A 22,280-nucleotide genomic window follows, 5' to 3' on the forward strand; every position below is an offset into this window, starting at 1 on the left:
GGCCAAGATGCCGCTAGCTGCAGACTGCATAGGAAATGCTGCAACTCCTATTACGTGGTCCAACGAGATGTGTACTGCCCCCCACGAGATGTGTATCGTCCCCAATGAGATGTGTGCTGCCACCCATAAGATAAGTACTGCCTTACGTGACATCAGCAGGAGATGGTTAAGGCTGACTTCGCGGTGCTGTGGAAGACCCGTGGCTCATGCAGAGCCGAGAGCTTTGTTATCCTGCCTGTTCTCAACTGTCTTCCGTCAAGTCACACTGGATGCTTTTCGTTCACGGTCTTATTGCAAGTTCAGAATCTCCAGATGGTCACAGAGAAGATAGTGCCGACCCGAGAATGTGGCGAGGCTCACAAGCGCTTGGTGGTCAACTCGGCTTTGCTGAGTCTAATCGACCCGGTTCGAGGAGCACCTACGAAAAGCCTCCTTGACGGACATCCCGATGACGATTTTCTGAAAAGTCATCAACTCAAGGAGAGATTCCTCGACTCATTCGCACTTATCTGCTCAACATCAGGTTGCGGCAAGGAGACGGCCTCGGCCGTCTGCATGGAACAGAATCAGTCGTCTGAAACCATTTTACGCGTCGCTCGCAATCGCGGCCTATCACAGCAAGACCGCAATGGACTTGAAAGGATGTTACAAATCCTTGTCTCAACTGCCAAAGGAGGTATGTAATCATGAAATATGACTACCACGTTGCGGTTGCTCACACTTCACTTAATGCAGAGAAGTTATCAAAGCAAGCCGAAACAGAAGTCCTAGAAGAAGTGGTTGATTTAGACAGAAGCCGCATTTTGTCGCTTGTACAGAAGCTCGAGAAAGGTGGGATTCGACGTGTGTTCCAGCTGGCAATCTCCCGGCTCTTCGACAACGGTTGTTATGAAGAAATATCGGAAGACCCACGTTTTGGGTGTTGGATAAAGACGTGCCCTTTCACAGGCACATATCTAAGCTCCTCTGGGTCGTCTCAATTGTTCTCTCTTATCAAGTGGGCAGCGCAGGCTAGATGGGTCTACCCTAAGCATTTGCAGGTCTTGCTCGCCTTCGGCCCAACGTCGACTCCCCCATGGATTGAAACCCTTTACAAACTTGCTCGCTATTGGGCAGCGATCAAGTCGATGATCAAATTTGCCATGAAACAGCCTGCGGTCTTCGCGAGCATCCGCATTCAGGATGTTAAGGCCCCTCAGCAACAAACATTCTCGCTTTTCCAGGAGCAAACACCTCTCCGGAAAGCTCTCAAGAGATTAGTCAAAACAGACTACGCGGTGACGATAACGAAATTAGCCCAGCGCTGGAAGACAGACGACGTAGAGGCCACGTTGCGTAGAGCATGCCGTTTGAAGCTCACACTCCACGCCGAAATGCAGCTTCTGGATTTCTACGACCGCAACCCAGCTTTGGTGCCTCAACTACGTTTGATGGGCACCAGTAAGAAAGCTTGCTATCTTTGTTACGAATATCTAGTTCGGCATCCGCTTCGCATCCGGGTATCGGCTTGCCATCAAAAGGTCTACCCTACATGGATGCCGCCGTCCAGTCGTGATATTCCTGGAGTAGCTAGGAATAAGCTTTTCTGGAGTTTTAGTAAGCATATTGAACATGTGACCGTGAGAGAGCTGAGGACAGGACTGGCGGCTTCCCAGCGACCGAGGAACAAGGATTCAACGGCAGGTCCGTCCCTGACAGTAACAGCAACTGTCCCTACGAGGTCTGGGTGTGGCACATAGCATTACAACATCTGCCAATTCAATGCGATAGCATGGCGGGAGATGAAATTAGAGGACGTCTGCAGAACTCTGAAATTACTCAACCCCTGAAATAATAGAATCGGGTGAAATGGCCGTATACACAGATTAACGTGACATGGATAAGTAGAAAATGATACGAGGCCTCCTAGTTTCGAGCGTCCACTAGACGTGTTCCATTTACTAGCATCGGCCTCATGGATCAGCTATGAGACCTAGATGCAAGTGGCAACTTCAGGCACAACAGCTGAGAATAATGTATCTAAGTTGGGTTTTGATGCATGACTTATCAAAAGAAAGGGATCCCCATCATCAAGTGAATGCCTGCCAAAGACGCACTTTAGACGGGCGAACACAGCCTGCCTGCTTGAATCTGCACCTAGAACGTCCAGAACCAACCGAATTAGAAGAGCGCCGCAATGCCTTGCTGCCCAAGCATGCGGGGGGCCGTCCACATACCTACCATCCAGCCTTGCTGAGTCTTGAGATCACGCCGGCTCTGAGTTGAAGTTAAAAGGGGGACTTATCGCCAAAGCTCCCACGTATAGACTATCACTTACACCATCACTCAAATCATCACTCAAATCATCACTCAAATCATCACTCAAATCATCACTCAAATCATCACTCAAATCATCACTCAAATCATCACTCAAATCACTAAAAATGACAGCCGCTGAAATCCCGATGGGGGACCATCGAAACCTCTTAGATATCATTGACAGCCTCCGCGCGCAGGGATTTAGCCGATATGTCAACCTTCCCGAGATCATAGTATGTGGAGATCAGTCTGCGGGCAAGAGCTCCGTCCTCGAGGCTATCTCTGGTATGCAATTTCCTACCAAAGACGGCCTCTGTACTCGTTTCGCAACAGAGCTGGTCCTTCGTCGAGGCCACGAGAAGAGCACAAATGTCCTCATTACACCGGGCCAGGGTCGATATGACAAAGAGAAAGAAGATCTCGAGCGTTGGCAGCCCAAGGCCAATATAGAGAAGGACGGTCTCGAAGCAGTGACAGAGGAAGCAATGGAAGCTATGTGGGTTCCGGTGGCTCGCAAATTCTATGACGATATCCTCCGCATCGAGCTCACCGGGCCAAACCAGCCGCATCTAACTATGGTAGACCTACCTGGTCTGTTCAGGGCAGGCAACAAGGAGCAATCTGACGCGGATGTCGACACGGTACGTTGCATGGTTGAGAAGTATATGGCTCGGCCGAGGAGCATCATCCTAGCCGTAGTGTCGGCCAAGAACGAGTATGTCCTCCAAGAAGTGACGTCAATGGCCAAACAAGCAGACCCAGAGGGGCTGCGTACCATGGGGCTCGTCACAAAACCAGACACTCTAGATATTGGTTCCGATTCCGAGGGATACTGGGTGCGCCTCGTCCAGAACACTGAGGTAGAGCTCCGTCTCGGATGGCATGCTCTGAGGAACCGCAACTTCGAGCAGCGGGGCTCGACATCGGCCCAACGCGACGCCATCGAGGAGGACTTCTTCTCCAGTGGCATCTGGACTGGTGTCGACTCCTCACACTGTGGCGTCGCAGCTCTGAGGACCAGACTCAGTTCTGTTCTAAAGGACCAAATTTTGACTCAACTACCAGGCTTAGTTCGAGACGTGGAGAATAACGTCCGCGAATGCACCGACAAGCTGGACCGGCTTGGTCCTGTCCGCACAACTCGAGAGGAACAGCTGCAGTACCTGCTGCATTTGAGCGAGGATTATACGTCCCTGATGAAGCAGGCGATTGATGGCGCGTACCATGCCCGCTTCTTCGGCAGTCTAAAGAAGCACGAAGGGTATCCTACGAGGCTTAGGGCGGTGGTGCAGAATCGGCTGCTTGCGTTCAGAGAGGAGATGCTCTTGAATGGACAGAGTCAGAGAATCATCGACTCAGAAAGCGAAGGCGGGGACGAAGACGAATTCAGCGAGTCGCCCCGTATCTCTAGGTCTAAATACGTTGAGGACGTTGCGCATCGCCTGAAATATAGTAGGGGACGAGAACTCCTGGGCCTCTTCAACCCGCTTATTGTTGGCGATCTCTTCGTAGATCAATGCGAGCCATGGCGAGATATCACAAGAGCCCTTGTCGAGGATATCATGGAAGCTGTATATCGAATGACTCAGCTCGTGATCAAGCACATTGCTGCTAGTGATGTCTTCCCCGAATTACTTAAGGTTGCCCACAAAAAGATAGAAGAGCTGAAGGTTGAACTGGATGCCAAGGTTGATGAGTTACTAACCTCAGCTACGCAGCACCCCATTACATACAATCCCCAGCTTACAGAGAATGTTCAGAAGGCTCAACAGGCACGGTACAAGCGCTCGATTAAGCAGCTAATAGGCAATGCTTTTGGCTCAAAACATTTCGAAGACCCGGAGAGCAGGATTAATCTCAATCCGGTACAGTTAGTAGACATCCTGGCACAGGGTCTCGAACCTGACATGGAGCTATTCGGAAGCTCTATGGCAGTTGAATACATGGAAGCATATTACAAGGCAGGCCTCACTTAAGTCAACGACATGTTCATATGCTGACGATAGTCTTACGTTTATAGGTGGCACTGAACAGATTTATTGACGATGTCAGCGTGCTGGCCATTGAGGACTGCCTCATCGACAAACTCTCCAAGCTTTTCAGGTCGAGCACGATCCTAAAAATGAGCCCTGAAGACATTTATCGCCTCGCAGGTGAGACCACAGAGTCTTTTGTCGAAAGAAACCGCCTATCAGAGAAGCGTAAGATCCTCGAGGCAGGTTTACGGGGTCTTAACGGCCTACAGAAGCAAAGGCAATTGGCCCGCCCTGCTAGATGGAATCCTGTGTCATCAGAAGATGTGGAGAGCGAGCCTGAGAAGATTACGCTTAGTTTGGAGGGAGCATCAATCGCTAGCTCCGCCAAGGGGCCAACCCCCGTGATGAATTATCAAGACGAAGCAAACCCTCCACCTGACGGAGACTTCGAGTTACCTGACGCGCCACGAACTGAGTCATGGACAGCCCAGGAATCACACGGGACACGGGACGAGGAATGGGATTTCGCGACCCCGTCAACCCAAGTGGCGAAGAAGGGGAAGGGAAAGAAGAAGGGGCCTAGGTATCTTTTCGAAGAGCTTGATGATGAACCGAAGCCAGAGCAAATTTGAGTTATAAGACTCGATCAGTGTCTCATTCATTATGAAGCAAAAGAAAGCTAGGGTAGGGTTCACATATCGCTATGTCAATTTTGGGCAATACATTATGAAAAGTAATCCTTGGAAGTGACTCTTCAGTCTACTAATTGGGAAGAAATCCTGGCCTTCTAAAATGGAGCATTATTAGTAAAGTGCGTGTAGTGAAACCGCGAAGTACATATCCCCCGCCACGTATGGCACGTCTGGACTGTCATATTCGGACGGCCAGAGATCGACACGGCATTTAAGCGTGTAGTTTTGGGGCTTTCAACTTTGGCGTTTAAGAAAACACACTCAGCGAACCTAGGGTCCCATGGATACGCTATTTACACCACGAGCGATGTCGTCCAACAATAATTCTCACTTGGGAGCATTTCGAAAATGTAGAACTCTGATCGTACGAGTTCACATTGCCGAGATTAGACTGCATCTGGTGAAGTCAGACCATATCAGGCCTCCCCTGACCTTGAACTGTACTATCTCAGGCTGTTGTTGGGCTCGGTAAAACAAATCTACGTTATTCAACGGAAATGCCGAAAACCATAATGATCAAGATCCTCTTGGCTATAGGTGAGGGGCCATCCTTTCTTTTCTCGTGACTTCAGATCTCGGTATGTACTGCGTTCGGGCCGGGTTGTGGGTGATCCGATACGGGTTATCCCTGCTGGTCAGGGGTAGTCCAGTTTTCGTTGAGCCACCGATCAGGCCACAACATAAACATTTATCTTGAACGCCCTATGGTCATTCCTTTCTTGGAACAACAAAATTGTAAAAGTTTGGTCGAACCATTGCAGCTGCTCAATGCACACCAACGGGCTTCGAAGATGCATTGGTTTGCTAAAGGTTCCCAAACCGAATTACCGCCACATCAGCACGCAATCTGCCAAAGTAACAAAGTGGCATGTTTTATCTGGGTCAAGACCGCGGTCCGCCCTAAGCGTGCCAGACCTTGGGGTTGCGAACGGTATTCACCAGCTCAGACGCCAACATAGACTACCCGCTGGCTGGTCATTGGTGCCGTTCGAGGAAGACGCGAAGGACCTTGACCACATTAAGGAGACGATGACTTGCCCGGAGTTTCGATATAGTGTCTGGGGCTGGACTGTAAGTATATATTCGAAGTCTGCCAGGTTATGAAACTGAGTGGATCGCGTACAGATCTACCGCTGCACCGAAAGAAACGACGCAGGTTGGAGCCGGATTTTGGAGTCTCTTCGCGGGGAGGTCCTTGAGACATTGAGGTGCCACAACCGGGAAGAACTGCTACTCTATCATGATTTACACATCATTGATGATCCGGAACTCTAGGTAGGTACGGAAATCCGCTCACTACCTAGGAAACCCTGTTGACCCGTTTATGTGGTAGTATGCATACCAGAACTTGCCGCTTGCGAGTGCTTTGCTTGAGTAGTATATTCGCTGACCAGATCGTAACTTTCAGTGGGGCAACAAGTCATGAAGTTCGCGACCACTTTTCAGCATGGACTCAACGAGAACTGCAGTCAAGGCTCTCCCCCGATTCTGGAATTACCGATGCCAGGAAGTTGGTGTGTGCGGCCGAAACAGCTAGATATAACTTCTGCTTCATGGTTGACGATCTCTGCCTTGAACAACTTAAAGATTCGTCCGGACCAATCGTCAAGTTGGTCGATAAGAACTGGGGATACTTGGACATCAGAAAGACAATACACGATCCACCCGGACTACCATGATGGGGACTCTGACGACGACCAGGAAGATGTGGGTTGGGCTTATGTGCCAGCCGGGGATTATACATGCGCATATGGTTTTCTCAAGGATCAATATGATTGGGAGTCAGTTTATGTGCGGCCACCTGGTATCGCCCCCTGTTTTAGTTCCGGGTAGCTAGAGCAAAACGAGTCGGGTGTTGCTGAGAGTTATCTGCAGCCAGACAGAAAGTGTATTATTGAACAAGCTAGTGAAGAAACCCATATGTTAGTTGTTATTTGGAGAACGTACAAGTTGTAATCTTCATCGCAATTCAGCATGCGTATAGGTGATATAGTTTTTGCTGCACACCCGCCGTGTGCTATCCTAGGTCGGTACAGAGACAGCTGAGTTACCATGAATGGTTGTGCAGTGCCTATGCACAGCCTTATCGATAAGCCAAGGACCGAAATATGGAAGGCCACTGGGGCGACCACAAGCTCCCTCCCGGCCAATACAGAAGCGCAACGTCATTGCTATCTCCCACCTCCAACCCCGAAAAACGTCCAGCGGAAGCAGAAACAACACCGCCTCGGCAAGCATCCACACATATCGACGTGTTCCCTCGTCAGGACCGTCAAGTAGCGGCGAAGCAACCATGACCGAATCAGCCCCAGCACCGGAGGACGCCGCGGCCGCCCGCGCAGCCGAGCAGGCGCGCCTGCGCAAGGAGCGCCGCGAGGCCAAGATCAAGGCCGGCGGAGCGGCGCGCCTCAACAAGATTACGGGCCTAGGCGGCCGAGGTGAGCAGGCCCTCATACACATTGTGCCCCATCGCCATCGAGTGCCATAGGTTCAAGCTGACACCGCACGCTCCCACAGAGCCAGAGCCCACAGCCGCAGCCCAGCCGGCATCGCAAACACCCCCACCCCAAGCTACACCACGGCCCCCCAAGCCCGCCAGCAGCAGCCACGATGACCCGGAGGAGGTCGACATATCACAGCACTACTACGCCCCGCGCACGGCAGCAGGCCGACCCCAGGGCGGCGCCGGCGAGCCCGCGCTCTCGGAGGCCCAGCTGCGGCAGATGATGCTCGGCCTCGACCGACCAGGTGCCACGCCCCCCGGCCGGAACCCCTTCTTCGACCCCAGCGCCGGCGGCGGCGGTGCCCCCGGCGACGCCGCCATGCCGCCCGGGATGGAGGGCCTGGCGAACGACCCGATGATGCAGATGATGCAGCAGATGATGGGCGGCGGCGCGGGCGGCGGGCCGGGGGCCAACCCGTTCGCAGGCACGGGCATGGAGAGCCTGTTCGCCGGGATGGCGGGCGGCGCCGGGCCCGAGGGCGCGCAGGCGCAGACGCAGGCGGCCGTGACGGACAAGTCGGCCAACGTGTGGCGGATCCTGCACGCCGTGTTCGCGCTGGGGCTGGGGCTGTACATCGCGCTGTCGACGACGTTCGCGGGGACGCGGGCGGAGCGGGACTTTGGGTCGTCGCTGACCAAGGGCGGGGACGCCGGGGCCGAGGACCCGGCGGCCATGATCAGCCTGGAGCGGAAGCGCGCCTACTTCTTCTACGTCTTCACGTCCATCGAGGCCGTGCTGCTGACGACGCGGTACTTCCTCGACAAGCGCCGCGCCCCGCCCACGGGCATCGTCTGGACCGTCAGCGGGTTCCTGCCGGGCCGCCTCGGCAGCGGCGTCCGCCACGCCCTGCGCTACGGCGAGATCTTCAGCACGGTGCGCAGCGACGCCCTGGTGTGCGTGTTCGTGCTGGGCGTGTGCTGCTGGCTGAGGTCATGATCGGAAGAGAAGCCACGATGAACGCGCGGATGAAAGGGGAAAATGGGAATGTGCAAAGGGGGAGTCCTGGACAGCGGACAGGCGGATGGAGTGTAGGCGGACGGATGAGGACACGAAAAGGGGCCGGTCATGATGAGGCTGCGGCATTGCTACGGCGTTGATGGTCATGTTGCTTTTGCGAAATACAAGCAGGACACCACTGTCCCAATTGAGGTCATGCTCTCTACATAATAATGAAGACAAAACTTGTTCCGATGAGTTCGATGAACGAAATTATTTGCACGTCGCGATAGTGACATAGTGGGAGCGCCTCTTGTGGGTTCCTCTGAAACAGACTTCAAAATCAGTTGCTATAGGTGCTAAAAAGCAAGTAACGCCATCCAGATGTACACGTATTTTTGGTTTCCCTTTTTAGCCCATTTTAGATCCAAGTATCTTGACCAACGATATCTGCTGAGGTATATCATCAATTGTCTCGTCTCTCACCCAGAAAAGGCACCTCGTCGGGGAGAATGGCTGCTGTCATTCGAAGTCATAGGGTTGATGGAGAATCAACTCTCATCCCCGTGGATGTTCCGCCTGCCCTCGACAGTCAAATTTGTCGGTTTACGAAATGATCTCATCAATTCTCTGCCTCTTGGCAGATGGCTCGTCGGCGCCCGTCTCCTGCTGCAGCTCCTTGTCCTGAGCCTTGAGAGCCTTGACCTCGGTGTCGTTCAGACCCTTCATGACCGATTCCAAAGGCTTGTTAAGCTTCTGTGCTTGGTGGAAAGCACGGATGATGCTGTCCGTGTCGTCGACGGTGATCTTGCGCACATCAGCCAAGGCCTTGATCTTGGCCGTGCACTCCTTGTACTGCGCATCGCTCATGGCAATCTGGAGCTGCTCTGCTCTCGACTTGATGGCATTCCAACCAGTCAAGCGAGAGGCAAAGTGGACATATCGGCTCATGCCGAAATCAGCAGGGTTGATGATCTCGTAGGTCGAGGGGTTGTTGAGGATGGCCTTGGCGTGGATACCAGCCTTGTGGGTGAAGGCGCAGAAACCGGTAATGTAGTTGTTGAAGGGAACGTTGATCTGAACGGCCTCGGCAACCAGCTCCTCAATATCCTTGAGCTTCTTAAGGTTGTACTTGTTAATAACGTAGTCGCGGTCCGCAACAATCATACGAGCCATCAAGCCACCCAGAGGGGTGATGCCGTTACGCTCGCCAATACCGATAACAGAGGTATCGATGTGAGTGGCGCCAGCCTCCAAAGCGCAGTAAGCGTTGGCAATAGCACAGCCAGTATCGTTGTGGAAGTGAGTCTCGATGTCACACGAAACGACGCCACGAAGAGTTCGGACAAGGTCGTAGACCTGTCTGGGGCTGGCACAGCCGACAGTGTCGGCAATACCAACACGGTTGACACCGATCTTGTCGACAGCCTGGTAGATCGAGAGCAGGTCGACGAGATCGGAACGGAAGCTGTCTTCCGAAGAGAATCTAATCTCAATTCCCTTGGACTTGACGTACTCGATGACCTCGATGGCGGTGTTCTTGATGTAGGACATATCCTTGCCGTGGGAGTGCTCCATGAGGTATGCCGATGTTCCAATAACAACATCGCTAGACGGCATGTTAGCCAAGCTGCCCAGACTTGGGATATTGGAAGGCTGTATACTTACACACCATCTACACCAGTCTCAACAGCGATTCTGGCGTCGTCCATGTGGCATCGGATATGTGTGAGAATCTTGATCTCAGGTCAGCATATTATGACTCACGTGACCAGCGTTGCCGTCACTTACCTTGGCCTTGAGGTTGAGCTTGCAGATCGCCTCGCAGTCGGCGCGTGATTGCTCACTGGCAGCCGGCGATGTCAGTTCTATCTGTGAAAAGGTTAGATTCTAAGCCGCGAGATAGGGGCACCCACTGCGGCGGATGCCGTGGGTAGGTAGACATACGTAGTCAACGCCTACACTCATGAGTTAGTCTGAGGATCCTAAATGATCAATGCTGAGAAGAAGGCGTGAAACATGGACTCACCGAACTCATCTAGAGCCTTGGCAATCTCGATCTTCTTCTCGGTGTCGAAGAAGGCATTGGCGAATTGCTCACCCTGGGCAGGATGTAAGTATTGGGCTTCACGGCCGAGGCCACGTTGACGTCTTGAGACTGAAGCTTACCTCACGGAGGGTGGACTCGATGATCTTGAAATTTGAGACGTTGCCTGAATGGGAGTCAGTAAAGCCCTCGTGCAGGACGATGTGCTGCTGAGCCGCTGGCACTCACTCAAGAAATCGCCCACGGGAGCGTAGGGGTTGTGGCCCTTGGTCTCGAACTTGGTGTAGCCAGGGTGGCTCGAGGAGCCATTGGAGCCGTTGGCGCCGTTGGCGGCGGCGGCGGTCGATTGTCCATTCATATTGGGCAGAGTTGCGGCGGTTTGCTCGGGTTCACAGGTTGGACACATGGTGGTTGAGTTGAGTCTTGAAGAGGTGACGTCTGAAAAATATTTATGGGCGCCGGCGCAAGGTCTTGTGGGGCCAGGTCTGGGAGCTGGGGTAGCGGTAGGGAAGTACAGCCAAGATGGATCCAGGCCTGTCTGATCCTGCAGCGTTTCCGTGCTAGCTGTGTCTGTAATTGGGTCGGTTCTGGCGGATCAATTGCAGTCGGCGAATGGGCGAAGGCAGTTGAGTGTTTATGTATCGAGCAGTTGACTCAGTCTGCAGGCTGTGGAGTTATGGTGAAAGAGATGCTCAGTGTGGGGAAAAATCGGTGTCCTAGCTTGACTGCAAGGCTTGGAAAGATTTTTTTCCCTCCTGATCCCGGTTGCCCAGCAAACGCAGCCCGCTAACGGACTTCTCTCCAGCCTCGATGAATCAGACACCTCCGATTACTTAGTTCGTAGTCCTTGCAATTAGGCGCCCCAGTTCGATAGAGCGGCATATCCTGCCGGCTGCACTGCTCCGTGCCACCGTAGGGGGCGTGGCCCCGGCGAGGAGTGAAGACGGGCGGTCGTCGCCGATCATGTACACAAACGCCCCGACGTCATAGTTGCCCTGGGCAATTCCCCGGATTTGGTAGGGATCCTTGGAAGGATGGAGGACACGCATCGCGGAACGGACCAGCCAGGCCATGGGATGTCTTGTCAGGTAAGCAAAGAGTTATTTCAGGACGCGGCGGTGCTCGTCCTCACGCAGCTGGCCCACGAACCACATACTATTACAGCACGATCCAAGGATTGCAGTAGTTCAGCAGCCCAGATCCAGCACTTGCATGCATGCACACAGCACACACGACAGCCCACCAAAAGCCTTGCTAGGGAGTTACATCTAAACGTCAGTGCAGCCGGCACGTTGCCTCTTTTGGCAAGGCTAGAGACCTGCCTCCATCCGGTAGCGCTTCGCTACCACCCATTCTTGGCCGGCATCGGCAGACACGTATGAATCATTGGCCAATCCGACTCAACCTCGAGTGACTGAGTTTCGTGCATCAGTGCAGTATACGGTTTCTGATGTCTCACTTAGATGCGCACCCACTGTGATTGGCTCTGGTAGGCCTCAATCAGCTATAGCCCGTTTATATTCAAGACTCATGCGTTGATTATATGGTACACTGTCGACGGCAGCGGGCTGCTGTGCCTCGCCATCTAGATGCAGTAGTTACAGTAGCTACAGTACATTACACATCAGATCGTACATCTTTTCTAACCTATGGTCGGAGCACTCTTCCCAAAACGCTGCCCAACACCCCCCGAACCCGCTTGTGGTTCTCTAGTACACAGGTAAATACAACAGCAGTGCTGGCGGCAAAGACGAAAGTTTCTCGCCACTGCTTGTCCAGAGAGTACCGTCGAGGAAGAAGGGTCGCCATTGCACGCGGCGCAACGAACAGTCCTATGTCCTTTCTTCTCCCAGGCACCTCAAGGAAAATGCTCCACCCACAAAGGGAGCAGCCTGTCCCGACGCAGAGTCCCCCATCGATCTTATTCCGGGATTCAGTGTCCTTCCCGATCAGATGGGGGCCCACTCGCGTCCTTGTCAGGCAGACACCGTAGAAGAACAACGTGATGAACGCTGCCAGGAACGCCGAAGACCGAGCTGCAGAGACCAGGGCTCTTTTCAGCGCCTTCAGCCTCGGTGTCCGGGCTACGAGTAGCAGGTTGAGTGGCAAGTACGTGGTCATTGACCACTTGAAGGAGCCCAAGAACCGTGACAAGAAATGCCACTCACATGACGGGCCACAGCCCATATGCACCATTTCGCATGGGTATGGCACCGACTTGGCCGGATCACCCCAGTCGAGCGGCCACCCGTACTCTTTAGCCATGGCTTGGAGGAGAGGGGCCTGGCCCGTCTCCTCGCCATAACGAAGCTCACGCTTTCTACAACGTCGCAATGCCTCGATCAGACGAGGGTCCACGGCCGCCGCCGTGGAAATCCACTGCGAGTATGCTCGAGGCAGTTTCGATGGGTAGTAGAACCAAGACCACATGACAAGCCCACTGGAAATGGCAAAGATGGTTGGATCGGTCAACTTGGATACCGTGGATTCAAGCTGTCGCAGATTTAGTACGGGTCACACCTCCACCTCGCGAGCAGACTCACCTGAGTCCATCGAGGACCCGATCTGCGGTGTCGTTGGGCCCATGCCTCGCCAACAACCACGTCGAGAGCCCGTGTCAGGGCAAAAAGGGTCAAGTCCAGCGTCCGTCCGGCATACCTAATCGTCTGATACTGGCCCTGGGGTGGCTGTGCATCCTCAGGTTCGACGAGAACCCTTTCCGTGAATGCGTCACTCTGTTTCGACTGAAGTAATATGAGACTGAGCCAGGCGGCACAGAATGTTGAGAAGAATCGCGATAATCTGATATAGTCAGATCGGGTCTGATGTTTTATTTCAAATTATGAAACTGGGACCAAGCCGTCAACGAGCTGCCAACTTACCTTCGTCGGGCCAGGGGTGGTAAACGAGATGCAAGTCGAGAAACGAGAGCAAAGAGAGGAATCTGGGGTTTCAGGTCAGCGTCTGAAGCCAATGGCCGGCGGCGGCGCTCAGGAGATAAGATACGAATGAATACCTACTTCTAAAAGCGTTGAGCCGCCAACTAGGAGGGCACAAAACGCCGGGAAACGTCGCACGTCCAGACCCTCGCGAAAGATGTGCAGCAGGGATGGCAAGAAGGAGGGTTGTGTGACGCTCCTGTCCAGACTAGGCTTCCTCTTCGTAACATACTGCCGTAGGACCAGAGTGAGCAGTCGTGGAGCGACAGCAGTTGCATACCCAAGTACGTAAGCCCGGACTAGAGGCCTCAAGGACGGTGGTATACCCTGGCCCCACTCGCGCCTTACGGTCGCAGAGTGAGGTCGTACTGAGGATGTCATTACTGCAACCCTCTTGTCGCCGGGCGCCACCAGCGTCTGCGTCTCGAGATAAGATCCGGCCGATTCGGGCAGAGTTTATCAGTCGGGACGGGAGTTCTGGTATACTACGCTGATTACAAGGTGGCCGTGGGACGGTGGGAGCGTGGGCCCATGGACAACCTCCTGCCTTGCCTGCAAGGTACAAAGAGATGCGGGATCGCCAATCTGTCGTGGTTCGGCGATCGCCCAGAAGGGTAAACACTGAGCCCCGACTTGACAGATCGGCGGGCGCCTCGAGATCGACTATCTCGGGATGGGCAGAGGGTTCGTTTGAACAGGCACTCAGGTAGATTAGAGGTTGTGTCAAGTTTTGGAATCTCTACTCGGGCTCGTTTCGCGCAGAAACGGGCCTGCACCCCGGATATCGAATCTCCGCTGCTGACGAGATGCTGCTGCGAAGGGCCGGCAGGCTGGTTGCGTTTGTGGACAGAAACAGGCAGTTGCCGAAGGGGGTGATGCGTCGGTTTGATGCGCGCGCAACGTGCAGTAAATTCAGGAACAGAGGACGGAAGACTCCGAGACCGAGCGACAACAAAAGGGTGGTGTGTAGCAATGTGGGCATCAGGCCGAGAGGCTCAGCTCCCAGAGAAACAAAACGGCTTCGAGATTTGTTCCAGAACATCCAAGAGAGTAAGGAGACCCGAACTGCAATCATAACGAGCGCCCGGAAAACGCCATGCACACCGTGGGAAATGGCCTTGGCTTGGAGACCCCTGGAAAAAGCCTTGGGCTTGGTCCTGGCGCGCTACGGGCTGTACACACGTCGTACGGTAGAGGCTAGATCCCCAGGTAACTACCGGCCGGGACAGTTAGGCGACAGGCCGGACGGCGGTGCGAATGGCCACAAGGTCCGGAGGCGAGGTCAGCGAGATGGGGACGACAGTCTCGGACGAACCTCGACCAGTCTGGCTGGCTGGCTAATGGCACTGAGAGTTCGGGTCGAGATTCGCTTGTCGAGTCGATGGCGGGAGGGATGGTTTGGTGGAAAACGTGGCAGTTGGCCGCCTTCCCTTCTAGTCATAAGGCAATGCAACCCGGCCACGCATAAATCATGCTGCGACAACCCTTTAAGCTCCGACGAACCCAGAAACGAGAAAATGAAAGAATGGGATTCGCAGCGTTATCAGCGTAGGTGTGGGTAGCGACAGCGGTGCTGCAGCCCAACGATTAGGGAAGCTAGCTGGGAGAAACGGGAAGTTGTCGAGCTGGCGCGATGAAACATGCGGTTGCGAGCCAGACAGTCGCAAAAAGCGAGGTGATGTCAAATACTCCCATGACACGAGCTGGACCACGAGCGACAAGCCCTTTGATCCGTGCCACGGCTCGGCTTCAGATCTAGCGCTCGACTAGCCTCGTGTGGGACGGAGAGGGGAGGGAAGGGAAGGGAGAGAGCGCGCGCGAGAGCTCCACGCGGAGAAAGAGGGGACCTCAAGTTGGCGTTCTGCCTTCAGGTCCTTCTGACATGTGAATGAGGCACGCCGCTCGCTGCAGAACTGGACGAGTTGCCAGTCAGCCTTCAAGTGTCAGTCAGCCAGGTCGGCTGGTCGCACACACTACCCATAGTACAAGAGTAATCGACAAAGTGGCATGAGTGGCCGACCTGCATCTGCGGAGAACGCTAGGGGACAAAGGGAGTATATGCAGATCTGGGGTTCTCCGTTGTATTGGTGATAACTGCAACAGGACGGCTCGTAACACCCAAAGTTCGCTATTACTACGATGGTATGTGCAGAACCCTCCCTACCTACGAGACCCTGGCCCGGGGCCCGACTGTACCGGAGGTGGAGAGCGACAGGCTAAGCGAGAGAGAATCCACACGCCAATCACCATCTGCCGTCGTCCGCGATCCCTGGGGGTTTCGATCAAAGTCTATGCCTCATCCAGGAACCCGCTTCGCTGTGATCTTCACGAATCTCATATGGCGGGTTTATGCTCCCAGCAACCGGGTTGGCAGCTCGGGTGACGGGCTGAGAGGAAGAATCGGGGGGGCGGTGGTGGTATAGTCAACATTAACCGAGCCCAAGCAGCCTTTCTCCCTCTGGCCAAGGTGCGTGCGTGAAGGCCGCCGTGTCTCGTACATTAGGGCCCCCTAGTCCCCGGGTCCCCTGGAGGGTCTTTGCTTTGGGTCTGTGGTAACTAAGTGACAAACAAGATGGTACAGTACGGCCAAAGTAAGCGTCGGCTTCGTTAGGTGAAAGTGTCCTGATTAGTGGAATACCCCAGGCCCACTACGGGCTATGGACCGGGGGGGTGTTTAAAGCACACAAAGTAGAGTTGTGGCTTGTCTTGTTGAGAGGCCTGCGGAAGCGTGTGCGTGTGCGTATGAGTGTGAGTGAGAGCCTGCAGGTGACCGCCAACTCTGTGTGGATTACTTGGCGGCGCGGAGTGACCAGGATGCTCGGTCGTTTTCTCCAGGGAAGCGAATGGCCTCCAGTCCTGTTTAGTCCCGGTCCAGTCCTGTCTCCTCCCCGTCGACCGTCGACCGTGGCCCTCACCACTCCACACACACCCTTCCCGCGGTCCCCATTGCCAGGTGCAGCGTCGGGAGTCTTCACGCAACTCCAACTTCCGCTTGAGGACCCCGTACCTGGGATGGGCTGTCCCATCTCCATGCTGCCCGTCCTCCTACCATAGTACTCCTGTGCTCCAACCCTGTCTGCGTCTGCCGGGCCATCTGACTTGACGCGCGAGCTGCTCGCCGTTGACAGATGTCGTCCTCGCCCTCGCCCTCCTCCTCAGAGCTATAACACGCCGACTATTATGCTTGAGCCCAACGGCGTGCAGTAGTTTCTAACCCGCACTCCGTTCCCTTCCTAATCCGGGCAACACCCGTGATGCGGCTTCGACGACGAGATACCGCCCCAGCATCTGTCCAGGAGCTGTCGACTTAAATAAAAGACACCTGCTCGCCGACCCGCGAGCCGCACATGCGACTCGGCCAGGACGACACCAAACAGTCACCACAGTCACCACAGTCATAACCGTCACCACCACCGAGACACGCCATATAAACCCCCCCGACCAACCCTCAGCACCTCACACCGTCATCCTGTGATCGAGCGCCTGTTGTTATACACACTGTTGCCGGGTGCCCCAACGCCGACACTCACTCCCATACCAAAGGACTTCCCCTGCTACAGACCTCGACCTCGACCTCGACCTTACCCACGCGAATACCACGAGCGTATTGCTCCCTGTCCTTTCCGGTGCCTCGCCTCCAACCCACGCTCTTCTACCCGAGCCATACACCACACTCTCCACGCAAGAAGCACCCATGCTTGCTATACAGCGTCCCAGAATGGGGTCGTCACAGCCATATAATGGCGCTGGCCCGTTCGGTTGTACGTGTCTGAACAATGCCCTGACAACGTAGGTGGGCTGTATGGTTAACTTCTTCACAGATTCGATCAATAGAGACGATCTCTTCTTCGAAGCGCCCGAGCCAGCGCCAGGACCACCGCTACTTTCTCTGGAAGAGAACAACAACCTCAACAACATCCTCGAGCAACTTGCCTCTAGCCCCTTCAACGGTGTGTCGTTCGGGGAGGGCCTCAACTTTAGCGATGCCTGGCAGCAGCTCCCACCGCAGTTCATGGGCACTGCCACCGCATACGGACACCATCCCGCGCAACCATTCTCCCCTTCGGTCTTCGACTTCTCAGACAGCAATATCTTCGATGCCTTCCAATTCCAGCCGAGCCATGTCCCTACCCCTCACCTGATGCAGCCTCCTAGGCATCATCAACGAGCGCCTATGCGCTCGTCCCACGGGCAGAGCTCTGGTGCAGACGCTGCTGCTGTTTTGACAGCACTCCAGAGCGGCCAGGCTGCTCGTTCCAATGGCATCGGCCGCAGTGCTGTCCTGCCCTCTCAGCCAGGGCGACCTACCGGTCATCCCATTCCCCAGCCACAGAATCACTACATTGGCCGAAGCAGCCCCATGCGGCCCGCCACCATCCAGTCTCCGGTGGCACCCATGACTGAACATCGCGATGAGAACCTCTTTGCTGATATGGCCTTTGGCAATCCCCATGGGCAAAGCAGTCACAGAGTAGCCCAGCAGGTTCCAGAGGACGTGAGATGGGGAACAGACAGGAGCTTTGCGGGACCTCAGTCCTTCATCCCTTCTTCTCAAAGAGAGACCTCGGACGTCCTCGTGAACGACCGCATCAAGTACCTAGACTGCTTCCAGCTCAGCAACAGCACCACCAACACCCGACCTCCGAGCCCCTTAGGCAATGGCAACGACTCCCCGGTGGGTGGACGCAACGGCAAGCTGAACGGGCATTCCGTGCTGCCGCATGACGTAGACGGTCCGCCAAAGAAGCGGAGGAAGAGCCAGGTGAAGGAGGAGGCAGATGACGAAGAGGATGCGGGACCTTCGTCCAAGGCCGCTGCCAGGAAACGGAAGTCAAAGGACAACCTCAACGCAAGCAGCGAAGCGTCATCCTCAGCCAGCGCCCCTGGTAAGAGGCGGCGCAAGTCAAACGTCAACGGGCCTAAACCACCTAGGGAGAATCTCAGCGACGAAGCAAAGGTATGTGACAAATGCATTACAATCCTCTTCGTTCCATCGCTTACAACGGCTACAGAGACGGAACCATATCAAATCCGAGCAGAGGAGAAGGACGATCATCAAGACAGGGTTTGACGACCTTGCCGAGATCGTCCCGAATCTTAAAAATGGAGGTTACAGCAAGAGCACAATGCTTCAGATGGGTGCAGAGTACCTGGTGGAGTTGATGAAGGGAAACGAAACGTTGCGGTTATAGCCATAGGAGCAAAGCCATGTGCCCTCTGTCCCCGGATTTTGTATCTAGTGGTTCGGAGGGGCTGTTTACACAAAAGGGGTCAAGCGTGGGTCGAAACGGGAGTTAGCAGGGGCTGTTACGATCAGGCGAATGGGATGTTATATATGGGGGGGCCGTTTTTTCTTTTTGGGAATCAAGGCGCATTCCTGGTCAGATACCTTGGGTACTTTGTTTGTTTTGGGATATCGGCGGCGGTACAGAACGTCGCTTAGACTAGGTCTGCTGTTGCTCATACGCAGTTTGATCACTGCCGTAAAAACTATTCACTAATACATACTGCTGTATCGTATCATATCTTTGTCTCAAATGGTTCATGCCGCCTCGTCTACCCCGACATTTTGCTTAGGCTCCTGGTTCAGGTATGCCAACCACTCCAGTGCTTCCAGACTTTGTACAATATCGTCAACATCTTCTGTCTGAAGGCTCCCATGAAGGGACAATTCTACTACAGGTGGCAACTTCAGACCGCGATGAGTAACTTTGTTCGCTGTTTCGCGTGTGCAATGGACCATGAAAAAATTGTGATCTCAAGACCGGGTGATCTACACCACCAATATCCGCGTACTTGTTACAGGTGACGGCGTTTCACTGCGTAGGACTGGCATACTGCTATAGGACTAGTGAGGAGGCACTGTGCCGAGAGACGGGGAGCCTGGCCGGCGGGAAGGCTGGGTCTGGGGCGATGACTCACTCTCGACTCCATCAGCGCCCATAGGAGATACGACTATCCCGATTCCTTATCATGCAGATTACAAAGGCCTTTTTTTTTCTTCAACGAGGAACATTGTCTTAGTGTTCAATTAGCCAAAAAGCTTCTATCACAACGGCTGATTCTTAATCACTTCCGCGAGAATATTGGGCACGCCCAGGTGGCCCCTGTGCTTACACTTCCTTAACATAGCTTCTGTGCATTTGTGGAGGTCGGTTGGCGATTAGCATATAAAATAAAGCCCAATGTCTGCTTAGAGATCCGGACATGTGTCAAGCAAAGGCTTCTAGGACAGCGTCAGGTGATGACATTAGTAATGGCTAACATAGGCTAGAGTCTAGATGGTCAACTTTGAAGATGAGGCACACGCGCGCTCTGCAAAATCAAGTTTACAATACTCAGGAACCCTTCTCCCAAGACGAAACCCTAGTCAGACTGAGTGTTAGTAAGTGGGTGAGGTGGGGAGTAAACTCGAAATTCTTACCGAGGCTAGAACAATGAGAGGTGTATCTTCCCTCTTGAGATGCTGCCTCCAGTACCAGCTCACTAAGCCGCCAATCGTTCTGGCCAAAGTGAATGATGGGACATTATACATGCCTAGACACAGTCAGCTATTGAGCTAGGAACAACACGGATGAGATATGACAAACCGATAGCAACTGCTATGCCGCCAGGAATGTAAGCATGCCAATTTTTGCCCATGGCTCTAGTGCGCACGACAGTCAGGACCGCAAACAGTACAGCGGCTCCGATGGACCACTCTCGAGCCATAGCAGGCAAGCCTTTTCCAGTGACAAGTCTGGCAGTAAAAATCCACACATAGGCTGTGGGCACTTGAAAGAGGTCACCCGGCACCTGGTACACGGCAGTGTAAAGCCGATATATCAGGGCGCTCACGACAGCCCCAACGGTCGCACCGATGACCTGGCCCCAGAATTGCGCATTTGGCGCGGCACCAAGAAGATGGCCAGTCTTGAGATCCTGCATGAGGTCGCCCGCTTGGAGTGCTCCAGCTTCCGAGACCGCACCGGCGACCAGATTGATCAAGACACTGGACTTATTGGACTGCGGGATGATCAGGGCGAAGAAGAGTTGCGCTAACTTGCTGATGCCAGACACTGGGTTGAGATCTGTTTCACCCAAAGCTCTCACGCCCATGATGCTGAGTACCAACGCCATGAGTATGGCAATGATATTCGCATAAAGGGGGACCAGATCACCAAAAGTAATGTGAATGCTTGCCACGCAGACGAGCACCGAGGTGACCATACCAATGCTCACAGTCTTACTGCCGACAAGCTGCTCCGGAGGCGCATCGTCATGATCCCAGACTCGACGCTCATGGCCATCTTGCTGCTGGAAAGCCTGGCTCGGAAGAAGCTCGGATATCGAGGTTCGCTGATCAGTAGAGTTCCTCGGATCATCATCATCGGTGCCAACGGCGGTATATCCGGAGGGCTGTGACTGAAGGAGCCCCTTAATGCCACCGCTGCTGTATTTCTCCTTGATGGACGTGAGGTAGGCCGGTCCGTTCTGGACGAGAGGTCGGAAGGCGATGTACCCCAAGCTGATGACTGAGTCTGCCAGCATGATTGCAAGCGATATCCATACAATCCAGCCTTTGCTTCCGGATTCCCAATCGTTGACCGGGCCAGGTGCCCACCCCATGTGCTTCGCGAGAGGTGACAGTATGCCCCAGCCGACAACTGCACCGAGTAACATGTGCAGAGTTGTAGCTGGTCCCATAATAATGCCCTGTCCCACGTATGCAAGACTGGGATTCAGCTCCCAAAGCCAAACACTTGCGGCATAGGTGCCAAATACCGGTAGACCGCGCAGTGTGGGCAAGAAATAAGTACATAGCGTATAGAAACCCGAGATCCCGAATGTGATCAACAGCAGCCGAATGTTTGCTCCCCAGCTGTACTTTTGAGAGGGCTGTCTTAGCGATTCATCGTCAACATCCGCCTCGCCTTCATCATTAACGTCCTCGCTTTCCAGAAGAGGGCGATTCTCTAAAGCTAGGCTTCCAAAGGTTGCTGCTTTCGAGGGATCAAGAACCATACCAGCCTCAGGTTGATTCTTCCCATGAAGAACACCGATGAGGACTGCGGTACTGAAGCCGCTCGGAAACTTGAGCTGCTCCCTGATGATGACTTGCCGGCGACTTTTGAAGGTCAGTAAATCTTCTACCATGGATAAAACTTAGCATCACGTACAGTGGGACGGCAAATACAACCCCGAAGTAGCATAGTCCCAAAGACCATATGATCAGTTTCCATGTGCTTAGGAATAAGGGACCTTGCTCCTCGGTCTTGAGTAAGTAGTTCATCGCCGGCATCTTTTACCCAATTAGATTCTGTAGTGCCAAGAGACGGAGTACGAACTCACAACACCAACGAACCCACACCCCAATGGCATGATGGCCATCCCACCAGCCACAGACTGCACCAGGACATTCTCCACGGGCGAGAAAGGGAACTGCAGGTGCGGCGCAAGCACGCGGAAGATGCCGAAGCCCAGCAGACTCGCCGGCATGGTCATCATGGAGACCCAGCCGGTCTGCAGCCCGAAGTACATGTTGGAGAAGCAGATCACTAGGCCGACCAGCAGGCCGACCGCGACGCCTCGGAAGGTGAAGTGGCGGCCCTCGGGGAGCAGGCGAGCCGCGCGCGGACCGTCCCCATGGTCCGGCGGCGCCTCCACGGCGTCGCCTCCTCTATCTGGCGACATGAGTCTGGACGGCTTGAGTACACTTTTGGCCGATTCTGTCAGCGATGATCAGGTCACTAGCAGGTCCTTAGGTCTGTCGACGCCCACCTGCACCGTGTCCGACAAAGTTGTCGGCAGCTCGAGTTGTTGGAGTTGGGAGTCAGTGCCCGGAATGCTGATGGCGTGATGGATGGCCGTCGGCTAACGGTCCGAGATTAAGCGGGACACAGCGCCAA

General features: G+C 54.2%; 7 protein-coding genes across 7 annotated transcripts; 4 read left to right on the forward strand and 3 right to left on the reverse strand.

The window, feature by feature from the left end:
- Nucleotides 1-312: 312 nt before the first annotated feature.
- On the forward strand, nt 313-1,739 carry JN550_006064 (uncharacterized protein; the record flags this gene model as incomplete). The annotated part of the gene is made up of 2 exons (XM_049317761.1): nt 313-676; nt 736-1,739. 2 exons carry the CDS (start codon nt 313-315, stop codon nt 1,737-1,739), a joined length of 1,368 nt encoding a protein of 455 aa, XP_049171950.1.
- A 684-nt stretch (nt 1,740-2,423) lies between these two features.
- On the forward strand, nt 2,424-4,906 carry JN550_006065 (uncharacterized protein; the record flags this gene model as incomplete). The annotated part of the gene is made up of 2 exons (XM_049317762.1): nt 2,424-4,163; nt 4,319-4,906. The coding sequence occupies 2 exons, from the start codon at nt 2,424-2,426 to the stop codon at nt 4,904-4,906; spliced, it is 2,328 nt and encodes a 775-aa protein (XP_049171951.1).
- Nucleotides 4,907-7,259: 2,353 nt separating this feature from the next.
- On the forward strand, nt 7,260-8,406 carry JN550_006066 (uncharacterized protein; the record flags this gene model as incomplete). Its single annotated transcript, XM_049317763.1, has 2 exons — nt 7,260-7,404; nt 7,484-8,406. The coding sequence occupies 2 exons, from the start codon at nt 7,260-7,262 to the stop codon at nt 8,404-8,406; spliced, it is 1,068 nt and encodes a 355-aa protein (XP_049171952.1).
- A 606-nt stretch (nt 8,407-9,012) lies between these two features.
- Nucleotides 9,013-10,859, reverse strand: JN550_006067 (uncharacterized protein; the record flags this gene model as incomplete). Its single annotated transcript, XM_049317764.1, has 7 exons — nt 9,013-10,015; nt 10,075-10,142; nt 10,198-10,278; nt 10,354-10,364; nt 10,436-10,508; nt 10,576-10,619; nt 10,682-10,859. The coding sequence occupies 7 exons, from the start codon at nt 10,857-10,859 to the stop codon at nt 9,013-9,015; spliced, it is 1,458 nt and encodes a 485-aa protein (XP_049171953.1).
- Nucleotides 10,860-12,386: 1,527 nt separating this feature from the next.
- On the reverse strand, nt 12,387-13,773 carry JN550_006068 (uncharacterized protein; the record flags this gene model as incomplete). Its single annotated transcript, XM_049317765.1, has 5 exons — nt 12,387-12,580; nt 12,622-12,946; nt 12,997-13,255; nt 13,336-13,397; nt 13,474-13,773. The coding sequence occupies 5 exons, from the start codon at nt 13,771-13,773 to the stop codon at nt 12,387-12,389; spliced, it is 1,140 nt and encodes a 379-aa protein (XP_049171954.1).
- A 3,337-nt stretch (nt 13,774-17,110) lies between these two features.
- On the forward strand, nt 17,111-18,584 carry JN550_006069 (uncharacterized protein; the record flags this gene model as incomplete). Its single annotated transcript, XM_049317766.1, has 3 exons — nt 17,111-17,153; nt 17,214-18,349; nt 18,405-18,584. The coding sequence occupies 3 exons, from the start codon at nt 17,111-17,113 to the stop codon at nt 18,582-18,584; spliced, it is 1,359 nt and encodes a 452-aa protein (XP_049171955.1).
- Nucleotides 18,585-19,677: 1,093 nt separating this feature from the next.
- JN550_006070 (uncharacterized protein) lies at nt 19,678-22,065 on the reverse strand (the record flags this gene model as incomplete). Its single annotated transcript, XM_049317769.1, has 5 exons — nt 19,678-19,758; nt 19,817-19,929; nt 19,983-21,499; nt 21,552-21,673; nt 21,724-22,065. 5 exons carry the CDS (start codon nt 22,063-22,065, stop codon nt 19,678-19,680), a joined length of 2,175 nt encoding a protein of 724 aa, XP_049171956.1.
- Nucleotides 22,066-22,280: the final 215 nt, after the last annotated feature.

This window comes from Neoarthrinium moseri (genome assembly GCF_022829205.1).
Source record: "Neoarthrinium moseri strain CBS 164.80 chromosome Unknown scaffold20_Wmoseri_CBS_16480, whole genome shotgun sequence".
In the NCBI taxonomy this organism is placed as follows: domain Eukaryota; kingdom Fungi; phylum Ascomycota; class Sordariomycetes; order Amphisphaeriales; family Apiosporaceae; genus Neoarthrinium; species Neoarthrinium moseri.